At 41.1% G+C, this 20,406-nt stretch overlaps 1 protein-coding gene across 1 annotated transcript in view; it reads left to right on the forward strand.

Annotated features, from left to right (window-relative positions):
* Positions 1–20,406, forward strand: part of ADAMTSL3 (ADAMTS like 3) — a 366,545-nt gene that overhangs the window by 223,716 nt on the left and 122,423 nt on the right. Inside the window, exon 16 of the mRNA XM_067698448.1 lies at positions 17,718–18,007. Within this exon, the coding sequence (XP_067554549.1) occupies positions 17,718–18,007 (290 nt within the window). The remainder of the gene's footprint in view (positions 1–17,717; positions 18,008–20,406) is intronic.

Below are 20,406 nucleotides of genomic sequence, written 5' to 3' on the forward strand. Positions count from 1 at the left end.
GCCAATGTCTATAAGACCAGTTAGGCCGAAATGTATCAGGGTGGTCTGAGTGATTAAAAGGAGAAATTCCAGAGCTGCTGTGGTATGGGGCAATGGAAAGAATATGGCACTACAAATCTTGGAGCCTAGTACCACCACTTTTGACTATGTGACCTTAGAGAAGTCTTTAATTTTTCTGTGTCTCATTCTCCTTACTTATAAAATGAGCAGGCTGGGCTTGATCTCTCTAGGGTCCGTCCCAACTCAAAAATCCAATGACTTCTCTCCACATGGGGTTTGTAATGGTATCCATGGAAATAAAGTATTAAGAGCATATTAAAGAAACATTCTGAAGGTGGAGGTATAGGGACCTAAAAAGAACAAGGAATCAAAGATGTTGAATCTAACCCAGCAATCTAGAAGAACAACAGCGTGAATGGTAGACTTGAGGGATTGGATGGGACGGCTGATTCCCCATCAGGTATGTGAAGTCCGTGGTGCTGACAGGCTATCACAGGGAGAGTGATTCACAGGGTGTCAGGGGAAAGGGGATCTCAGAGATGATATGGCTGGTCTCCCTCTCAGAGCAGGCATTTCTTCTTCAACACTTTCAGCAAGGGCAGAGTTCACTGCATTGAGAGACAGCTCATTCTTGGGTTGAACAACGTGAGTTATTTGCAAGAATTTTTTTTCCTGTTGAGCCAAAATACAACCTCCTGCAAATTTCTGCTTTCTGAAACAGAGAAAAACACATCTATGCTGCATCCCACGTGACAAGTTTTCACAAATTTGCAGAAAGCTGGGTCCCAAGAGCACTGTCTTTCCCAAGCTCGTCATTCTTAGCCTTTCCAGCGGTTTTCACATGTTGTTTTTAGATCCCTTACCAACCCCATTGCTTTTTTCAGAACATTCTCTCATTTGTCAGTGTCCCTTTTAACTGTAGTTCAGCCCAGCAGTGAGCCCCTCCAGGAGCTCCTTGTCTTTGAGAAGGCTCCGTGCCTCTAGTGATGCGGGCCAAGAGAATTGGCACATCACACTTATGACACATGCCCAACTTTTCCACATGGACTACTGTCCGATCTGGATGTGAACCCAGAAGACACTGTGGACACCGTGAGGTGAATGACCCCAGAGTAAGTGATTGAAAAGAGAAGAGTGTTTGGCTCATGATGGAAGCATGGAGATCTAGAATTGGAGTCAGAAGAAGTGGAGCATGAAGGAGTAAACCCAAGGAAAGCCCACTGTTAGAGAGACCAAGGGAGCAAAGCATTTAAGGAGAGGTGTAGCAGGTAGTATTCAAACCTCACCGAAAGCCAAGGAACAACTGTGGGGACTGAGAAAAGGCTGTTTTGTTTGACAAGAAAGTCTTTCTCAGTTCATTTTAGAGCAGTAGCATTCGAAGTGTAGAGAAGTAGAACGTTGCAGAACTGTAAGTAATGAATTCTGAATTGGAAGGAAATGGGGCAATGGGTCTTTGACTACTAAAGAAGGAAGACTGGTGGTCAAGTTGATGGAAAGGAACGGTTAAATGTATGTGCTTGATTTTTGTTGTTTTTCATCTGAAGTTAGAACAGCCTTAAACGTATTAAAAAGATAATAAGGATTTTAGACCAGTCAGTTACCGTCTCTAGACTTCCCAGCTGTACAAGGAGGGTGTTAGGCTAAAAGCCACTGGAACCTTCTCCCAGCTCTCATCTCCTATGATTCTGTAAGGGAAGGAACCTATAGAAGGAAAGGGACTTGAGACACCTGCAAGGGAGTCTGTAGCTGTCATATAAGGACGGTCATGGAATTCTCAGTCTTGAATGATGCATCCTACCAGGGGCTCTTCTCAAAACACAGTTAGATCACAATTGCTAGTCCTTCTGCTTGTCCTCTCTTGGTTGAGTGGTTTGCTCTCAGTTCCCCAAACTAGAAGCCTGCAGTCATCCTTGCCTCTTGCTCATTCATCCTTTATCTGTAGTTAACTACTGAGTTGTGCAGTCATATCTACTAAAATCTTTCTCTGTTGCAGCTCCTTCTCTCCATTCGTACTACCATCCTGTCCAGGTCCTGAAATCACTAGCAGGACACTTACAACAGCCTTCTAATCTGCTCCCCACTTGGTCCCCTGAAATCTATCCTCTAACCCAAAGTAGTGTAGCTAAGGCACAAATCTGATCTTACTTACAATGTTCAGAATATCCCAGTGTTCCCCATCCCCTGAAGACTTACGCTAGTTCACCAGGCTAACAAGCTGTAGCAGGGTGTTAGCCTTCCCAGCTCCCAGCCTCATCTCTGACCTCTTCATTACTTTGCCTTGAATGGGATGCTCCAGCCACACTGGACTGTTGGTTGTTCCTTGCCGGCAACAAGCTGCCACTCACCTCCATCCCTTTAATCATGTTTTCCTCTCTATTGGGAATGCCCCTCAACTGCTGTGTTTTTTTTTTTTTTAATATTTATTTATCTATTTGGCTGCACCGGGTCTTAGTTGCAGCACGTGGGATCTTTTCGTTGCGGCGTGCGGGATCTTTACTTGCGGCATGTGGAATCTAGTTCCCTGACCAGGGATCAAACCCAGGCCCCCGGCATTTGGGAGCACGGAGTCTTAGCCACTGGACCACCAGGGAAGTCCCTCACTTGTTTTTTTGTTGTTGTTGTTGTCACTGTTTACTCTTTATTTTATTTATTTATTTTAACATCTTTATTGGAGTATAATTGCTTTACAAGGGTGTGTTAGTTTCTACTTTATAACAAAGTGAATCAGCTATACATATACATATATCCCCATATCTCCTCCCTCTTGTGTCTCCCTCCCACCCTCCCTATCCCACCCCTCTGGGTAGTCCCAAAGCACCTAGCTGATCTCCCTGTGCTATGCGGCTGCTTCCCCCTAGCTATCTATTTTACATTTGGTAGTATATATATGTCCATGGCACTCTCTCACTTTGTCCCAGCTTACCCTTCCCCCTCCCTGCATCGTCAAGTCCATTCTCTACATCTGCGTCTTTATTCCTGTCCTGCCCTTAGGTTCTTCAGAACCTTTTTTTTTGTTTTTTAGAATCCATATATATGTGTTAGAATACGATATTTATTTTTCTCTTTCTGACTTACTTCACTCTGTATGACAGACTCTATGTCCATCCACTTCACTACAAATAACTCAATTTCGTTTCTTTTTATGGCTGAGTAATATTCCGTTGTATATATGTGCCACATCTTCTTTATCTATTCATCTGTCGCTGGACACTTAGGTTGCTTCCATGTCCTGGCTGTTGTAAATAGAGCTGCAGTGAACATTGTGGTACATGACTTTTTTTGAATTATGGGTTTCTCAGGGTATATGCCCAGTAGTAGGATTGCTGGGTCATATTGTAGTTCTATTTTTAGATTTTTTAAGGAACCTCCATACTGTTCTCCATAGTGGCTGTATCAATTTACATTCCCACCAACAGTGCAAGAGGGCTCCCTTTTCTCCACACCCTCTCCAACATTTATTGTTTACACATTTTTTGATGATGGCCACTCTGATGGGTGTGAGGTGATACCTCATTGTAGTTTTGATTTGCATTTCTCTAATGATTAGTGATGTTGAGCATCTTTTCATGTGTTTCTTGGCGATCTGGTATCTGCTTTGGAGAAATATCTATTTAGGTCTTCTGCCCATTTCTGGATTGGATTGTTTGTTTTTTGGATATTCAGCTGAATGAGCTGCTTGTATATTTTGGAGATTAATCCTTTCTCAGTTCCTTCATTTGCAAATATTTTCTCCCATTCTGAGGGTTGTCTTTCATCTTGTTTATGGTTTCCTTTGCAGTGCAAAAGCTTTGAAGTTTCATTAGGTCCCATTTGTTTACTTTTGTTTTTATTTACATTTCTCTAGGAGGTGGGTCAAAAAGGATCTTGCTGTGATTTATGTCATAGGGTGTTCTGCCTATGTTTTCCTCTAAGAGTTTGATAGTGTCTGCCCTTAAATTTAGGTCTTTAATCCATTTTGAGTTTATTTTTGTGTATGGTGTTAGGGAGTGTTCAAATTTCATTCTTTTACATGTAGGTATCCAGTTTTCCCAGCACTGTTTATTGAAGAGGCTGTCGTTTCTCCATTGTATATTTTTCCCTCCTTTATCAAAAATAAGGTGTCCATATGTGCATGGGTTTATCTCTGGGCTTTCTATCCTGTTCCATTGATCTATCTTTCTGTTTTTGTGCCAGTACCATGCTGTCTTTATTACTGTAGCTTTGTAGTATAGTCTGAAGTCAGGGAGCCTGATTCCTCCAGCTCCATTTTTCTTTCTCAAGATTGCTTTGGCTATTCGGGGTCTTTTGTGTTTCCACACAAATTGTGAAATTTTTTGTTCTAGTTCTGTGAAAAATGCCATGGGTAATTTGATAGGGATTGCACTGAATCTGTAGATTGTTTTGGGTAGTATAGTCATTTTCACAATGGTGATTCTTCCAATCCAAGAACATGGTATATCTCTCCATCTGTTTGTATCATCTTTAATTTCTTTCATCAGTGTCTTATAGTTTTCTGAGTACAGGTCTTTTGTCTCCTTAGGTAGGTTTATTCCTAGGTATTTTATTCTTTTTGTTGCAGTGGTAAATGGGAGTGTTTCCTTAATTTCTCTTTCATATTTTTCATCATTAGTGTATAGGAATGCAAGAGATTTCAATGCATTAATTCTGTATCCTGCTACTTTCCCAAATTCATTGATTGGCTCTAGTAGTTTTCTGGTAGCATCTTTAGGATTCTCTATGTATAGTATCATGTCATCTGCAAAGAGTGACAGTTTTACTTCTTCTTTTCTGATTTGGATTCCTTTTATTTCTTATTATTCTCTGATTTCTGTGGCTAAAACTTCCGAAACTATGTTGAATAATAGTGGTGAGAGTGGACAACCTTGTCTTGTTCCTGATCTTAGAGGAAATTGTCAGTTTTTCACCATTGAGAACGATGTTTGCTGTGGGTTTGTCATATATGGCCTTTATTCTGTTGAGGTAAATTCCCTCTATGCCTACTTTCTGGAGGGTTTTTATCATAAATGGGTGTTGAATTTTGTCAAAAGCTTTTTCTGCATCTATTGAGATGATCATATGGTTTTTCTGCTTCAATGTGTTAATATGGTGTATCACATTGATTGAGTTTCATGTATTGAAGAATCCATATATTCCTGGGATAAACCCCACGTGATCATGTTGTATCATCCTTTTAATGTGTTGTTGGATTCTATTTGCTAGTATTTTGTTGAGGATTTTTGCATCTATATTCATCAATGATATTGGCCTGTAGTTTTCTTTCTTTGTGACATCTTTGTCTGGTTTTGGTATCAGGGTGATGGTAGCCTCGTAGAATGAGTTTGGGAGTGTTCCTCCGTCTGCTGTATTTCGGAAGAGTAGAAGGATAGGTGTTAGCTCTTCTCTAAATGTTTGATAGAATTCGCCTGTGAAGCCATCTGGTCCTGGGCTTTTGTTTGTTGGAAGATTTTTATCACAGTCTCACTTTCAGTGCTTGCAGCTGGTCTGTTTATACTTTCCATTTCTTCCTGGTTCAGTCACAGAAGGTTATGCTTTTCTAAGAGTTTGTCCATTTATTCCAGGTTGTCCATTTTCCTGGCATATAGTTGCTTGTAGTGATCTCTCACGTTCCTTTGTATGTCTCAGTGTCAGTTGTAACTTCTCCTTTTTCATTTCTAATTCTGTTGATTTGAGCCTTCTCCCTTTTTTTCTTGATGAGTCTGGCTAATGATTTATCAATTTTATCTTCTCAAAGAACCAGCTTTTAGTTTTATTAATCTTTGCTATTGTTTCCTTCATTTCTTTTTCATTTATTTCTGAACTGATTTTTATGATTTCTTTCTTTCTGCTAACTTTGAGGGGGTTTTGTTCTTCTTTCTCTGATTGCTTTAGGTGTAAGGTTAGGTTGTTTATTTGAGATTTTTCTTGTTTCTTGAGGTAGTATTGTATTCCTATAAACTTCCCTCTTAGAACTGCTTTTGCTGCATCCCATAGGTTTTGGGTCATCGTGTTTTCATTGTCATTTGTTTCTAGGTATTTTTTGATTTCCTCTTTGATTTCTTCAGTGATCTCTTGGTTATTTAGTAGGGTACTGTTTAGCCTCCATGTGTTTGTATTTTTTACAGATTTTTTACTGTAATTCATATCTAGTCTCATAGCATTGTGGTCGGAATAGATACCTGATATGATTCAATTTTCTTAAATTTATCAAGGCTTGATTTGTAACCCAAGATATGATATCTCCTGGAGAAATTTCCATGAGCACTTGAGAAGAAAGTGTATTCTGTTGTTTTTGGATGGAATGTCCTATACATATCAATTAAGTCCATCTTGTATAATGTGTCATCTAAAGCTTGTGTTTCCTTATTTATTTTCGTTTTGGATGATGTGTCCATTGGTGAAAGCGGGGTGTTAGAATCCCCTACTATTATTGTGTTACTGTCGATTTCCTGTTTTATGGCTGTTAGCATTTGCCTTATGTATTGAGGTGCTTCTATATTGGGTGCATAAATATTTACAATTGTTATATCTTCTTGGATTGATCCCATGATCATTATGTAGTGTCCTTCTTTGTCTCTTCTAATAGTCTTTATTTTAAAGTCTATTTTGTCTGATATGAGAATTGCTACTCCAGCTTTCTTTTGATTTCCTTTTGCATGGAATATCTTTTTTCATCCCCTCACTTTCAGTCTGTATATGTCCCTAGGTCTGAAGTGGGTCTCTTGTAGACAGCATATATACGGGTCTTGTTTTTGTATCCATTCAGCCAGTCTGTGTCTTTTGGTGGCAGCATTTAATCCATTTACATTTAAGGTAATTATCGACATGTATGTTCTCATTACCTTTTTCTTAATTTTTGGGGTTTGTTATTTTAGGTCTTTTCCTTCTCTTGTGTCTCCTGCCTAGAGAAGTTCCTTTAGCATTTGTTGTAAAGCTGGTTCAGTGGTGCTGAATTCTCTTAGCTTTTGCTTGTCTGTAAAGCTTTTGATTTCTCCGTCAAATCTGAATGAGATCCTTGCTGGGTAGAGTAATCTTGGTTGTAGGTTTTTCTCTTTCATCACTTTAAATATGTCCTGCCACTCCCTTCTGGCTTGCAGAGCTTCTGCTGAAAGATCTGCTGTTAACCTTATGGGGATTCCATTGTATGTTATTTGCTGTTTTTCCCTTGCTGCTTTTAATATTTTTTCTTTGTAGTTAATTTTTGATAGTTTGATTAATATGTGTCTCGGTGTGTTTCTCCTTGGATTTATCCTCTATGGGACTCTCTGTGCTTCCTGGACTTGATTACCTATTTCCTTTCCCATATTAGGGAAGTTTTCAACTATAATCTCTTCAAATATTTTCTCAGTCCCTTTCTTTTTCTCTTCTTCTTCTGGGACCCCCATAATTCGAATGTTGGTGCATTTAATGTTGTCCCAGAGGTCTCTGAGACTGTCCTCAATTCTTTTCATTTTTTTTTCTTTATTCTGCTCTGCAGTAGTTATTTCCACTATTTTATCTTCCAGGTCACTTATCCGTTCTTCTACCTCAGTTATTCTGCTCTTGATTCCTTCTAGAGAATTTTTAATTTCATTTATTGTGTTGTTCCTCATTGTTTGTTTGCTCTTTAGTTCTTCTAGATCCTTGTTAAATGCTTCTTGTATTTTCTCCATTCTGTTTCCAAGATTTTGGATCATCTTTACTATCATTACTCTGAATTTTTTTTCAGGTAGACTGCCTATTTCCTCTTCATTTGTTTGGTCTCATGGGTTTTTACCTTGCTCCTTCATCTGCTGTGTGTTTCTCTGTCTTCTCATTTTACTTAACTTACTGTGTTTGGGGTCTCCTTTTTGCAGGCTGCAAGTTCGTAGTTCCCGTTGTTTTTGGTGTCTGTCCCCAGTGGCTAAGGTTGGTTCAGTGGGTTGTGTTGGCTTCCTGGTGGACGGGACTAGTGCCTGTGCTCTGATGGATGAGGCTGGATCTCGTCTTTCTGGTGGGCAGGACTGCATCCGGTGGTGTGTTTTGAGGTGTCTGTGACCTTATTTTGCTTTTAGGCAGCCTCTCTGCTAATGCGTGGGGTCGTGTTCCTGTCTTCCTAGTTGTTTGGCATGGGGTGTCCAGCACTGTAGCTTGCTGGTTGTTGAGTGAGCTGGGTCTTAGCGTTGAGATGGAGCTCTCTGGGAGAGCTTTTGCTGTTTGATATTATGTGGAGCTGGGAGGTCTCTAGTGGACCAATGTCCTGAACTTGCCTTTCCCACCTCAGAGGCACAGGCCTGAAACCCAGCCAGAGCACCAAGACCCTGTCAGCCACATGGCTCAGAAGAAAAAGGAGAAAAGAAGGAAAGAAAGAAAGAGAGAGAGAGAGAAGGAGGGAGGAGGGCGGAAAGAAGGAAAAGAAAATAAGAAGAAATAAAACTACTAAAATAAAAAATTTAAAAGTAATAAAAAAAAGAAGCGAGCAACCAAACCAAAAAACAAATCCCCCAATGATAACAAGCTCTAAAAGCTATACTAAAAAAAAAAAAAAAAAAGGACAGACTGAACCCTGGGACAAATGGTAAAAGCAAAGCTATACAAACAAAATCACACAAAGAAGCACACACATACACACTCACAAAAAGAGAAAAAGGAAAAATATATGTATATCTATATATGAAAAATAAAGGTAGAGAGCAACCAAATCAATAAACAAATATACTAATGATAGTAAACTCTAAATACTAAAGTAAGATAAATTTAAAACCAGAAACGAGTCAGTTGCATACAGCAAACCCCATGTCTACAGTTGCTCCCAAAGTCCACCGCCTCAATTTTGGGATGATTGCTGTCTATTCAGGTATTCCAGAGATGCAGGGTACATCAAGTTGATTGTGGAGATTTAATCCGCTGCTTCTGAGGCTGCTGGGAGAGATTTCCCTTTCTCTTCTTTGTTCCCACAGCTCCTGGGGCTCAGCTTTGGATTTGGACCCGCCTCTGCGTGTAGGTCGCCAGAGGGCGTCTGTCCCTGCCCAGACAGGGCGGGGTTAAAGGTGCAGCTGATTAGGGGGCTCTGGCTCACTCAGGCCGGGGGGAGAGGGGTATGGAATGCAGGGTGAGCCTGCAGCGGCAGAGGCTGGAGTGATGTTGCACCAGCCTGAGGCACACCCTGTGTTCTCCCGGGGAAGTTGTCCCTGGATCATGGGACCCTGGCAGTGGCGGGCTGCCCAGGCTCCCAGAAGGGGAGGTGTGGGTAGTGCCCTGTGTTTGCACACAGGCTTCTTGGTGGCTGCAGCAGCTGCCTTAGCGTCTCATGCACGTCTCTGGGGTCCGCGCTGATAGCCGCGGCTCGCGCCCATCTCTGGAGCTTGTTTAGGCAGTGCTCTGAATCTCCTCTCCTGGTGCACCCTGAAACAATGGTCTCTTGCCTCTTCAGCAGCTCCAGACTTTTTCCCAGACTCCCTCCCAGCTAGCTGTGGTGCACTAGCCCCTTCAGTCTGTGTTCACACCGCCAACCCCAGTCTTCTCCCTGGGATCTGACCTCCGAAGCTGGAGCCTCAGCTCCCAGCCCCCGCCTGCCCTGGCGGGTGAGCAGACAAGCCTCTCGAGCTGGTGAGTGCTGGTCGGCACTGATCCTCTGTGCGGGAATCTCTCCCCGCTTTGCCTTCCGCACCCTTGTTGCTGCGCTCTCTTCTGTGGTTCCGAAGCTCCCCGCTCCAACACCCGCAGTGTCCGCCCGCGAAGGGGCTTCCTAGTGTGTGGAAACTTTTCCTCCTTCACAGCTCCCTCCCCAAGATGCAGGTCCCGTCCCTATTCTTTTGTCTCTGTTTTTTCTTTTTTCTTTTGCCCTACCCAGGTACGTGGGGAGTTTCTTGCCTTTTGGGAGGTCTGAGGTCTTCTGCCAGCGTTCAGTAGGTGTTCTGTAGGAGTTGTTCCACGTGTAGATGTATTTCTGGTGTATCTGTGGGGAGGAGGGTGATCTCCATGTCTTACTCCTCCACCATGCTGAAGGTTTCCCCCCCACTTGGTTTTTAAGAAGGTTTTTTTTTTCCCTTGCTATAGAAAATTTCAAGGCTGTATAAATGAGGTGAGAAGAGTGTAACGAACCCCCATGTGTCCATCACCCACCTGCAACAGTTATCAACTTGGAGCCACTCTTGCTTCATCTACACTACTACCTCCAGCCCACTGGGCCATTTTGGAAGCACACCCAGACAGCATACCATTTCATTCATAAATATTTCAGTATGTAGCTCTAAACTAGAAAGATCTTTTTTGATAACCACAATACCACTTTTTAAAGTGTGGTTCTCAAATTGCTTCCTGTAGAAGCATCTGTGGTGCTATTTAAAATGCAGATTTGTGGACCTCACCAAGTCAGACATTCTGGGAGTGAGTCCCAGTCACCAGCACTTTCTTTTTCTTTTGGCTCTGCCAGGTATTTTTTAAATGGTGGTAAAATGTACATAACCTAAAATGGACCATTTTAACCCTTTTTAAGTGTACAGTTCATTGATATTAAGTCCATTGACATTGTTGTGCAACCGTCACCACCATCCATCTCCAGAATTTCTCATCGTCACCAACCCCAACTCTGTACCCACTGAACACTGACTCCCCACCCTCCTATTCCTACCCTCAGCCCCTGGTAATCTCTGTTCTACTTCCATCTCTGTGGATTTGTCAGCAGCGTTTTTAGCAAGCACGCTGGGTGACTGGGAGTGGGGTGCATCCACATTTGGGAACCATTGGGTCAGATAGTCCTGAGGGTCCCTTTTAAGTTCTGAAAATACGGTTTGTTTTACTTAACTGGAAAAGGCCCATATCGTGTAAGCTTAGCGGGTTCCAGCCCCGTATCCATCCCCAAGCCTGCATGAACTGTCAGCCCCACCCGACTTTACTGGTGGCTCTTCCAGTCCGTATTCACTGTGCAAAGCTGGTTCACCCTTTCCTCCTGTAGGACACCACTTCTTTCTTCCCATCATGGAAAACCGAGGCCCCAGCACCTGTTCCCGGGTCTGAGCGGCTGCCTCCCTCCACCTTCCTCCCTGTTTCCCTCTGTGGTCTCTCTGCAATTTTCCTTTATAATTCACACTGTCTGGCAGCTTCTGGCCTGTTCCTGGCCGTCTAGTGTGAAGTTTATGGTTTCCTCCTTCCACTTCTGACTCTAGTCATTCCCTTGATTTCCAAACAAAACCACAACATATCTCAGCTTCCAGTTCATCCTTTTATTACCCCTGTCTCTTGTGGTTTGGGGGTGCTTGCTTGTTGACAGTGAGCTGTATTTCAGATCCCTTGAGGAAAGCCTCCCAAACCCTCCTGGAGGAGCTAAATATTTCTGCCTCTGTGGTTAACTATGGCCCGAGCTCTGAATTTACATAGAAAGTGGATGTTCAAAAGGCTTTTCTTTTTAATTAGAAAAATAAAAATTATAGCTTATAAAGCTAAGCCAGGGAACTGCAGTTTTTAAGGAGGCATTATTATTCGCTTCATTTTAGGGATGAGGGAACAAAGGCATAGATTAAGGAATTATCCAACATTTCGGAGCTATCAAGTGGTGGATGGTGATTCTCTGGCATGTGATACTAGGAAGAGCTCCAACTTTATGTTAGGAGACCTGAATTCAAGTCTCTCCCATCCTTAGGTTGGTCTAATAGGGCAGATAGAGAAGTTAGTGATTATATTACAGTATTGTAAGGCTTAGGGGGTCAGGGATGGCTTCCTGGGAGAGGTGGTACATGAAATGATGCCCTAAGACGTACACAGATGTCAGAACAGCATGTCAGGTATCGAGGTTGCATGTTGGCCAACTGGCCTGTGGGGGCCGCACCTGGACATTGAGGTACTAAGCGTGGAGGGGGGCTGGAGGAGAAGTAGGTGGTAATGGCAGCTAGGAAAGTAAGCAAGTCTTGGAGGTCTTCCATGGTTTATAAAGGAATTTGGACTTCATCTGGAGGCCGTGAGAGCCATTTAAGGATTTTTAACAAGTGATGTAATCACAATTACATTTTTAGAGAGATCTTTCTGGATGTCTGCAGTTTGTTTCTAATTATTTACTATGATAAATAAAACTGTAGCAAATCTCAAATTGCCCATCTCTTCATCTCTAATGGTCTCCTTGGGACACATTTGCTGGGGTGGAATTTCTGGGCCAGAAGATAGGCACGTTGAAGGCATTTAATTTCTACTGTCAAATTTCCTTTTTAAAATTTAAACCAAAGACACTATAGTGTTCAGGCAGTGCTGAATCTTGTTTTGTTTTTTGTTTTTCCCCCATAGTAATTTTAAAAATGAAATTCTCATTAAATTGGAGGGGATCTTTGTGCATTTTTTTCTGGGAGATTATACAGATGGCATACTCTCTAAGACCCTCTATATTTAAGGATGCCTTTCTTATACCCTCAAATGAGCAGGAATATGAACTCTTGTTTAATAAGCTATCTTCTTTTTTTTTTTCCTTAAAACTGTGGACATACGGCTCTGGATATTGAAAAGGAAACATTTGCGCCTAAACTGTCCTTCCTCCTTGTGTTGTGAACCATTTTTTTTTTTTCTGCTTAGATATAAGATTTTCCCCATATACTTAAAATTAGAGGATTTTTCTAGAATAAGTCCAGGTTCTATTTTCTTTTCAATAATTTTGGTAAACAGTGAGGGCTTTTAAGACATAGATTCAAATCTTTCTTGGGTGCATGAAAGTTTTCTTCTGTTGTATTTGTGCCTCTTTTCTGTTATTTTTCTTATTTATTCTAAAGGTTCATCAACTGTCTGTATTGCATCTCTTCTCTATTTTTAACATGTGATATTTTCCCCCACCTCTTTGTCTTTTTTCCTCCATGTTTTGGAAGCACACCTCCCCTTCAAACAAAAGCACTTGCCCTCCTCCTCATTGAATGTATTTCCTCCTATTCATTTGGATTTTCTTCTGTCATAGAGCAAACTTTGCATTATTTTTGTATTTTTCAGTCTTTTCTCAACCAAGCCAGAGGTTTTTTTCCCAGCCATGTTTTGACTCCTTAACCCCATCATTTATCTTTTGTTTTGTAGAATGCTTCCTTGAGTTTTATTGTCATTAAATTTTAAGGAGATGCTATACATTTCCTTCTGTTTCTGATAATATTTTCCCCAAAATATGCTTTTCTTTCACTAATACAGTTTACATTCTTCTTTTAGAGCAAAGGATTATTTTATCAAGTGGGTATTGGTGTTTGTTTATTCATTTTTGAAATAAGAAAAGTAAATGCCCCCAAATAGTATTGTTGAATTTTCCTGGCATCCTTTTATTGTCATCTTGGATGATCTTAAAATGCATCTCTCACCTATGATCTCTCACTGCTGAGGCAGGGTAAGATAACGCCAGTAGCTACTTTGTAATCTTTGACAAATTACCCTCAGTTTCCTCATCTGTAAAATGGGAATAATAACAATACTTCCTGATGGGGTTGTTGTTATGAGTAAATGATAAAATATATGTGAAGTACATAGAACAGTATCTCACATGAATAATAATGCAATTAATGTTAGTTGTCATTTTTTATTGTGTTGTAATTATTGAACTTTTCACTCTGACATCTCATTTAATCCTTACCTAACCCCATTAGGTTGGTACCATTACTGTTCCTATTTTACAGAAAATTATGGCCTTTGTATTTGAGTAACAATTTGACTGGACATAATATTCTTGGGACCCAGATTCCCTCTCTCAAAGCTTTTGCTCCATCCTTTTCTGGTTTTGAATGTTGTGAGTCTGAAGTCCACCTGACTTTTTATTCTTATAAGGGACTTTTTTTGTAATGCTTATACAATTCTTTCTTCATCCTCAAAGTTTTACTTTTTTAAGCCAGGTATATTCATCTACACAAACATAGTGCTTTAAGACAACACAAATTTATTATCTCACAGTTCTGTAGGTCAGAAACCCATTGGATTCAACTGGTTTCTCTGGATCCCACTAGGCTAAAATCAAGACGTCTGTCAGCCTGAACGCTTCTCCGAAGGCCCTAGGGTGGAATCCACTCCCAGGCTCCTTCAGGGAGTTGGCAGAATTCGGGCGCATGCAGTTGCAGAGCTGAAATCTCCATTTCCTTGCTGGCTGTTGGCCAGGAGTTGTTCTCAACTTCTGGAGGCCTCCTACATTCCTCAGCTCCTGGCCTCTTCCATCTTGGAACCAGGAACAGCGGGCTGAGTACCTCTCATGCTTTGAATCTCTCTTGCCTCTTGTTCTGCTGCATCTCTCTAACTCCAGCCAGAGAATTTTTTCTGTTTTTAAGGACTCATATGATTAGATTAGGCCCACTAGGATAATCTCCCTATCTTGAGGTCATAACCTTAATCACATCTGCAAAATCCCTTTTGCAATGTAAGGTAACATATTCATAAATTCTAGGAATTAGGGTGTGGACATCTCTGGGGGGGGGCATTATTCTGCTGAAAGCTCTAGGTTTTTATGTGAATCATTTTTTCATCACTTTTTCCTGGAAGACAGCGTACCTTTCCAAGCTGTATTTTAGGCACATTTTTCGCATATTTTATTTGTGAACACTTTTTTTCTGTTTCATGTGTTGAAACCTCTACTTGAAGAATCCAGTTGTCTTCAATATTGGATTATTTAGGTTCTCTCTCATTTTATCTCTAAAAACTGCATTAAAAATCAATTTTAGAGAGGTATAATTTACATACAAAAACTGTCTATTCAAAGTGATGAGTTTTAACAGATGTACACAACCATAAAACCCCAGCCCCATTCATGATACAAAACATTCCCATCACCCCAAAAGCTTCCTTTGCAGCCCATCCCTCCTTTCACCCCTCTAATTGCTTTAAAAGCTTCTCTTTCTCTCTCTCTCAACACTGCATTCACTTCCAAGTCTTGCTTCTATGTCATTAATTTGATTTTCAGCTATATTTCTTCTGTTTTTCTTCTTAGTTCTGAATTATTTGTTAGTTTCTAATAATGTTATGTTTCATAGTTTGTTTCTTCAGCTCTATAGTTTTCCATTTTATTCTGTTGTTTTGTCATCTTGTGTCTAAGCTCTCATGTTAGTGAATTGCTCTTCTTTTAAGTTCTTCTGTTGTGCAAAGACATAGGGAACATGCTCTGTTTCTCTGGTTTTGTTGTGCCCAGACATTGCTCTTCAAATGCTTGTGTGCAACTGCGCTCCATTCTTTTCTTTAAAAAAAATTACTGTGGGAGAGAAACAAAAACAAAACAAGATTCAGAACTGCATGAACACTATACTGTCTTTCCTTTAAATAAAAAATAATACATAGAAGAAGATCATGCTAGAAGATGCATACATTTTGGAGTTGCTGTGGCTCCCCACATCACCTCCCCCAAATCATTCATGGCTAATTTGGACAGCTCTGACATTTGTTTTTTAAGAGGACCCTTAAAAGGATCTTTGAAAACCAACTTGAGGAAATTCCCAGGTGGTACAGTGGTTAGGACTCTGTGCTTTCACTTTTGAGGGCCCGGGTTCTATCCCTGGTCTGGGAACTAAGATCCCACCATCCCCCCAATTTTTTTTAATTAAAAAATTGAACAGAAAAACAACTTGAAAGATCCAGGACACCTAGAAAAATATCAAGTGTAACCATCATTTGCCCTGTTGGGAATTGAGGTGAGCCTTCCTCTCAGGATTCTGAATCTACAAGACACAGGAGTCCAGTCTGAGTGAAAAAAATCTACTTCCCATTAAAACGTAATCCCAAATTTTAAGTTTTTATTACAAAGGCAAAAAGAGAAAAATATTAATGATCATAGAAGTACCGTATTCATATGGTTAGAAAGTTCAGACATTTTAAAGCTGCAAAACAAAAAGTAAAAGCCTCCCTTTACACACTCCAGTTCCCAACTCTTGCAATTGCTTCCTGAAAAGAGAAATTATATGTAAATCAGCATATATAGACATATAGCTATAAATATATACTATATATAGTATATACACTATATATGTGTATATATATGCCCTTTTGTGTATTTAGACAAAAGATCATAGTATATATATCCCACACTTATTTCATTTAACAGTCTTCAAGAGAAGACTATTCCTTATCAATCATATAGACTCATCTCCTTCTTTTAAATGACCTCATCTTATTACATTCTATGGATGCATCATCTTAAATTTAATCAGTCTCCTCCTTTCCAGTTCTACCGTGGGAAAGCAACAAGCAGAGAGTAAACATGCAAATATTACTCCAATACCTCTCCATCCTGAGAAGTTAAGCAAAACCTTTCATGGAAAATGAGGATTAGAGAATAGAGTTTCCCACTAACAATTTTCAACCCAGGAAACAAAAATGCGGAAAGGGAGGAGTTATTGATATTTCTTTATTGGGCTCATCTAAAGCAATGGTGTTTCAATTCTGCTGATTGGTATGTGCTATTGTGTACAACTGTAATGAAGCCTTATCTAGGGAAAGAAGCTTAAATGACTCTGAGAGACCCTTGTAACCATATCATTCTGAGATTTTAAACATTAAGCCTTGGAACTGCATTTTAAGCAAACATCTCAGCAGCATTTTCTGAAGTTAGTTAGTACAACATTATCCCATGAATAGAGGCGTATATTCACTTAAGTTTAGGAAATGATGCCCATTATATTCCCCTCTTAAATATGTATGGTATGCATTCATATCATAGTTTTTGGAAAAGTTTTGCAGTAAATAAACCTATTCAACCTTATTGAAAGCAAAGTTTCCCAGACTTATTCTATTACCGCACTCTTTCCAGCCTATTACTTGTTAATATCTTATGATGCAAGTGTTCCTTCAGAGTATCTTTAAAATATATGTCCCTATTGAATCTATGTTTTAAATTCAGTGCAGGAATCAGTAAACATTTTATGTAAAGAGCCAGATAATAACTCTTTTAGGTTTTGCAGACCAAACAGTCTATATTGCACACACTCAGCTCTGCCGTGTAACACAAAAGCAGCCGTAAACAGTGGGTGAACAAGTGATCGTGGCTGTATTCAGTAAATCTTTAATTATGGACACACATTGAATTTTATGTCATTTTCACATGACACAAAATATTATCCTTCTTTTTTTTCCCCCCAGCCATTGAAAACTATAAAAATCATTCTTAACAGGTAGGCTGGATTTGACCTTTGTAGGCCTTTGGTCTACAGACCAAAGGGGTGACACCCTGTGATTTAGTGGATAATGATTCAGGATAAGAAATAAATGCTTTATTCAGTCAGATTGGGCAACACCTGGGATATTTTCAAGAAGATTCAGAAGTTTTGTGTATTTATATATTAAATAGAAAAGAATATTAAAGCTTCATCCACTCTTCAGAAGGCATTTGTTATCCTACAGTTTAGCTCCTAAATATCGAGACATTTTAATAAAACTCTGCCTGTTAAGAAAGGGTAAGCTCAATAAAGATTTCTTGAATAAATACTGGTGAACATCTCCATACTATAAAAGAAATCAGAGTAGAAATGATCTCTACACAATGGTTTATTTATTACCAGATCTTAAAGAAAACCTTTTAGTGATGATCTGCAAAGGTCAGAGCACAGAATTTGAATTATAAAATGGGTACAAAAGTTCAGTGTATCTCTGGTACAAATTTCTTTCCATGGCTGACGGGGTTGGAACATCTGTCAGCGACACCTTTTTGAGCACCAACAAAAGGACAGCATTCCAAATATATTGAATTTCCTCTGGATGAAGTTACTTTTTTCCTTCATACGATGCTTGTCGCTCCTTTTGTGGCCTCTCTTGAATGACTGCCCATGTCCTCCCCCCACCCGGGGCTCCCCCGTTTCACGCAGGTTCATTCCAGAGCCCTGGTCCGCCTGCAGCACCACGTGTGGGCCGGGCGTTCAGGTGCGAGAGGTGAAGTGCCGCGTGCTCCTGACGTTCACGCAGACGGAGACCGAGCTACCCGAGGAAGAGTGTGAAGGCCCCCGGCTGCCCACCGAGCGGCCCTGCCACCTGGAACCCTGTGATGAGAGCCCCACCTCCCGTGAGCTGGCCGCCTCCCAGCAGGAGCAGGACAGTGAGATGACTTACGACTGGGAGTATGCTGGCTTCACCCCTTGCACCGCCACGTGTTTGGGAGGTATGTGATTTTTCTGTTTAAGGGACGGTTAGGTCTTGCATTGCGGATGGTTTGAGAAATCACTAAATCGGGTAGGCCAAGTATGCAAATTAGCAGAAGTCAAAAGGAGGTTAAGGTTGAATAATTGACAACTATGCCTTTTCTTTCTTTCAGTTTTCATCGTGATTATTCTAGAAAGATAAAGGACTAGTGGCACTGTAGCCTGTGCTCCTTGGCCTAAGCATCCGCCTAACTGAGATGGAACGAGAGGTCACTGATTAATAGAGAATAAATAGGAAAATGCAGAAATGATTAGTTAAGACAATCTTGTGCATAAAACAGAATTACAGATTGAGGCAGCCTGGGATTGCCCTATCTGATGCAACTCTTGGTCAGAAGCCATCCTTAGAAAATATTTAGGTCCATACCTGCACATTGGACCAGAAACCAGTGCAGAGCACACTGGTCACCATGATTTATGTGTGTACGTGTGGGGTAACATGCATAGCCAGGGGACCCTGTTAGGATTAGGAAGTGGTAATATAATCAGGGGACCCCACTGGGGTGGAAGTTGGCCCCAAGGTGCTTTAAGCATTCCAGGATCCAAAAGGAAGTGGATGAGCAGGGCGTGGGAGTCCGGATAGTCATTCTCTCTCTGTTGGAAGGAAAAAGACAGAAATAATCAATGGGAAACCTAGATCCTCTACTAACATGAAGGAGACTCATCTCATCAGGAATCCAGGCCCCTGACATCCTATCACTGACTCTTGACTGTGCCTTCCTGCCAGCTGTCATGGCTAAAGTTGGGGGCTAGAAATGCTCTGACTTCAGTCCCAGCCAACGGTGGAAAAGATAAGGAAGCTATTGCCTTAGGAGGCAGTTGGCTCAAGAGCAGGCTCCACTCCTCCTGGCGGCCCGCGCCCACTAGGAGCTCCCGATCGGGTCTTAGAGCTCATGGGCCAGTCATTGTGCCCAAGCCTCTCCTCTTTTGCCCCTCAGGCTCTTGAGGACATTCTCAATCCTTGCCATCCAATCACTGTGACTTCATGGTATCTGTCTTTCTCCTTTCTTGTCTAATCAACCTGTAAACCCACCTATCCTAGACACCAGCCTGTCAATAGACCCAGATGAGGTGTTGTGTGCTTTACCCCCAGGTTTCAGCTAAGCTACTGCCTTTCGCCTGGAGGTACACATGTGCAAGTTAGGAGAAGAACCCTTATCTGCCTCCAGATTCTCTCTATCTCTTACTTGCTTCTCCCTGGTTCCTAGAAGCCCATCCCAACTAGCCAGGAACTTAGCCTGGTTCACCCTAAGTGTCTGCTGTGTCTCTTCCCTTCCGGGCACGTAAGTCTCAGTTACCTGCACACTGCCACATGTCTGCCGTTGCCCCAAAACCTAACTACTGCTCCCTCTGGGTTCAGGGTCCTGGCCACGTCTTTTGTTATATCTTGGAAACCTTAAGACTGATATGCCCTTGGCAATCTGGGAGCTAGTACTTTCTTGATGAATCTGAGGAAACCCTCTAGAGATAGTCACTGGGATGCAAAAATGTTCTCCTATTCAATTGCAATTATAGATGTCTGGAACTTTCTACTACATGACTACAAAACGCAGCTGTCTCTACCACTTCTGAGCGACTACATTGCTGTATTTTCACCAGAGACTTGGAGCTTTGTCTTTCAGTATGAGAGCAGAAATAAGCCCTGCTATTGCTTGCATCCCCCAAAACTACTGTGTTAATCTCAGGCTTTTTAAATACTGCCATTGATAGAATTACTGTTGCATCTAGTACTCTGTTATCCTTGACTTCAGTTCTTTTCCTGACCGGGAAGGCCCTCTCCAGATGGGAAAATATGGCTTGTTGGGTCCTTGGAACTCAGCAGGCTACTAGGAGTTGCCCAAGGAAAATTGACCAGGTAAATTCTGATTCAGCTGGGAGAGTCTATTAGACCTCATTTTTGGAGCCTGGTGCCAAAATGTTAGGATCTGCGGTGTTCCCAGTGTCCACTAAGACATCCCTAGTTTCCACCTCCAGGATGCCTGGATCCCCCTGGAATGATTTTCTGTTTTTTGGGTAACAACTTTATTAAGCTATTAATTCACATACCATACGATTTATATATTTAAAGTATACAATTTGGTGTCTTTAAGTATATTCGCCAACTTGTGCAGCCATCATCACGATCAGTTTTAGAAAGAACACTTTCCCCCCAAAAGAACCCTGTATCCTTAAGAAATCACTCCCCATTTTCCCTCAATCCCCCATTTCCCTGCTAGCAGCAGCCTCTGGCAACTACTAATCTACTTTCTATTTATTCTGGACATTTCATATAAATGGAATCACACAATAAGTGATCTTCTGTGACCCCTTTCTTTAACTTAGTGTGTTTTCAATGTTCATCCATGTTGTAGCATAAGTC

Source organism: Pseudorca crassidens, chromosome 1 (assembly GCF_039906515.1).
Source record: "Pseudorca crassidens isolate mPseCra1 chromosome 1, mPseCra1.hap1, whole genome shotgun sequence".
Taxonomy (NCBI): Eukaryota; Metazoa; Chordata; class Mammalia; order Artiodactyla; family Delphinidae; genus Pseudorca; species Pseudorca crassidens.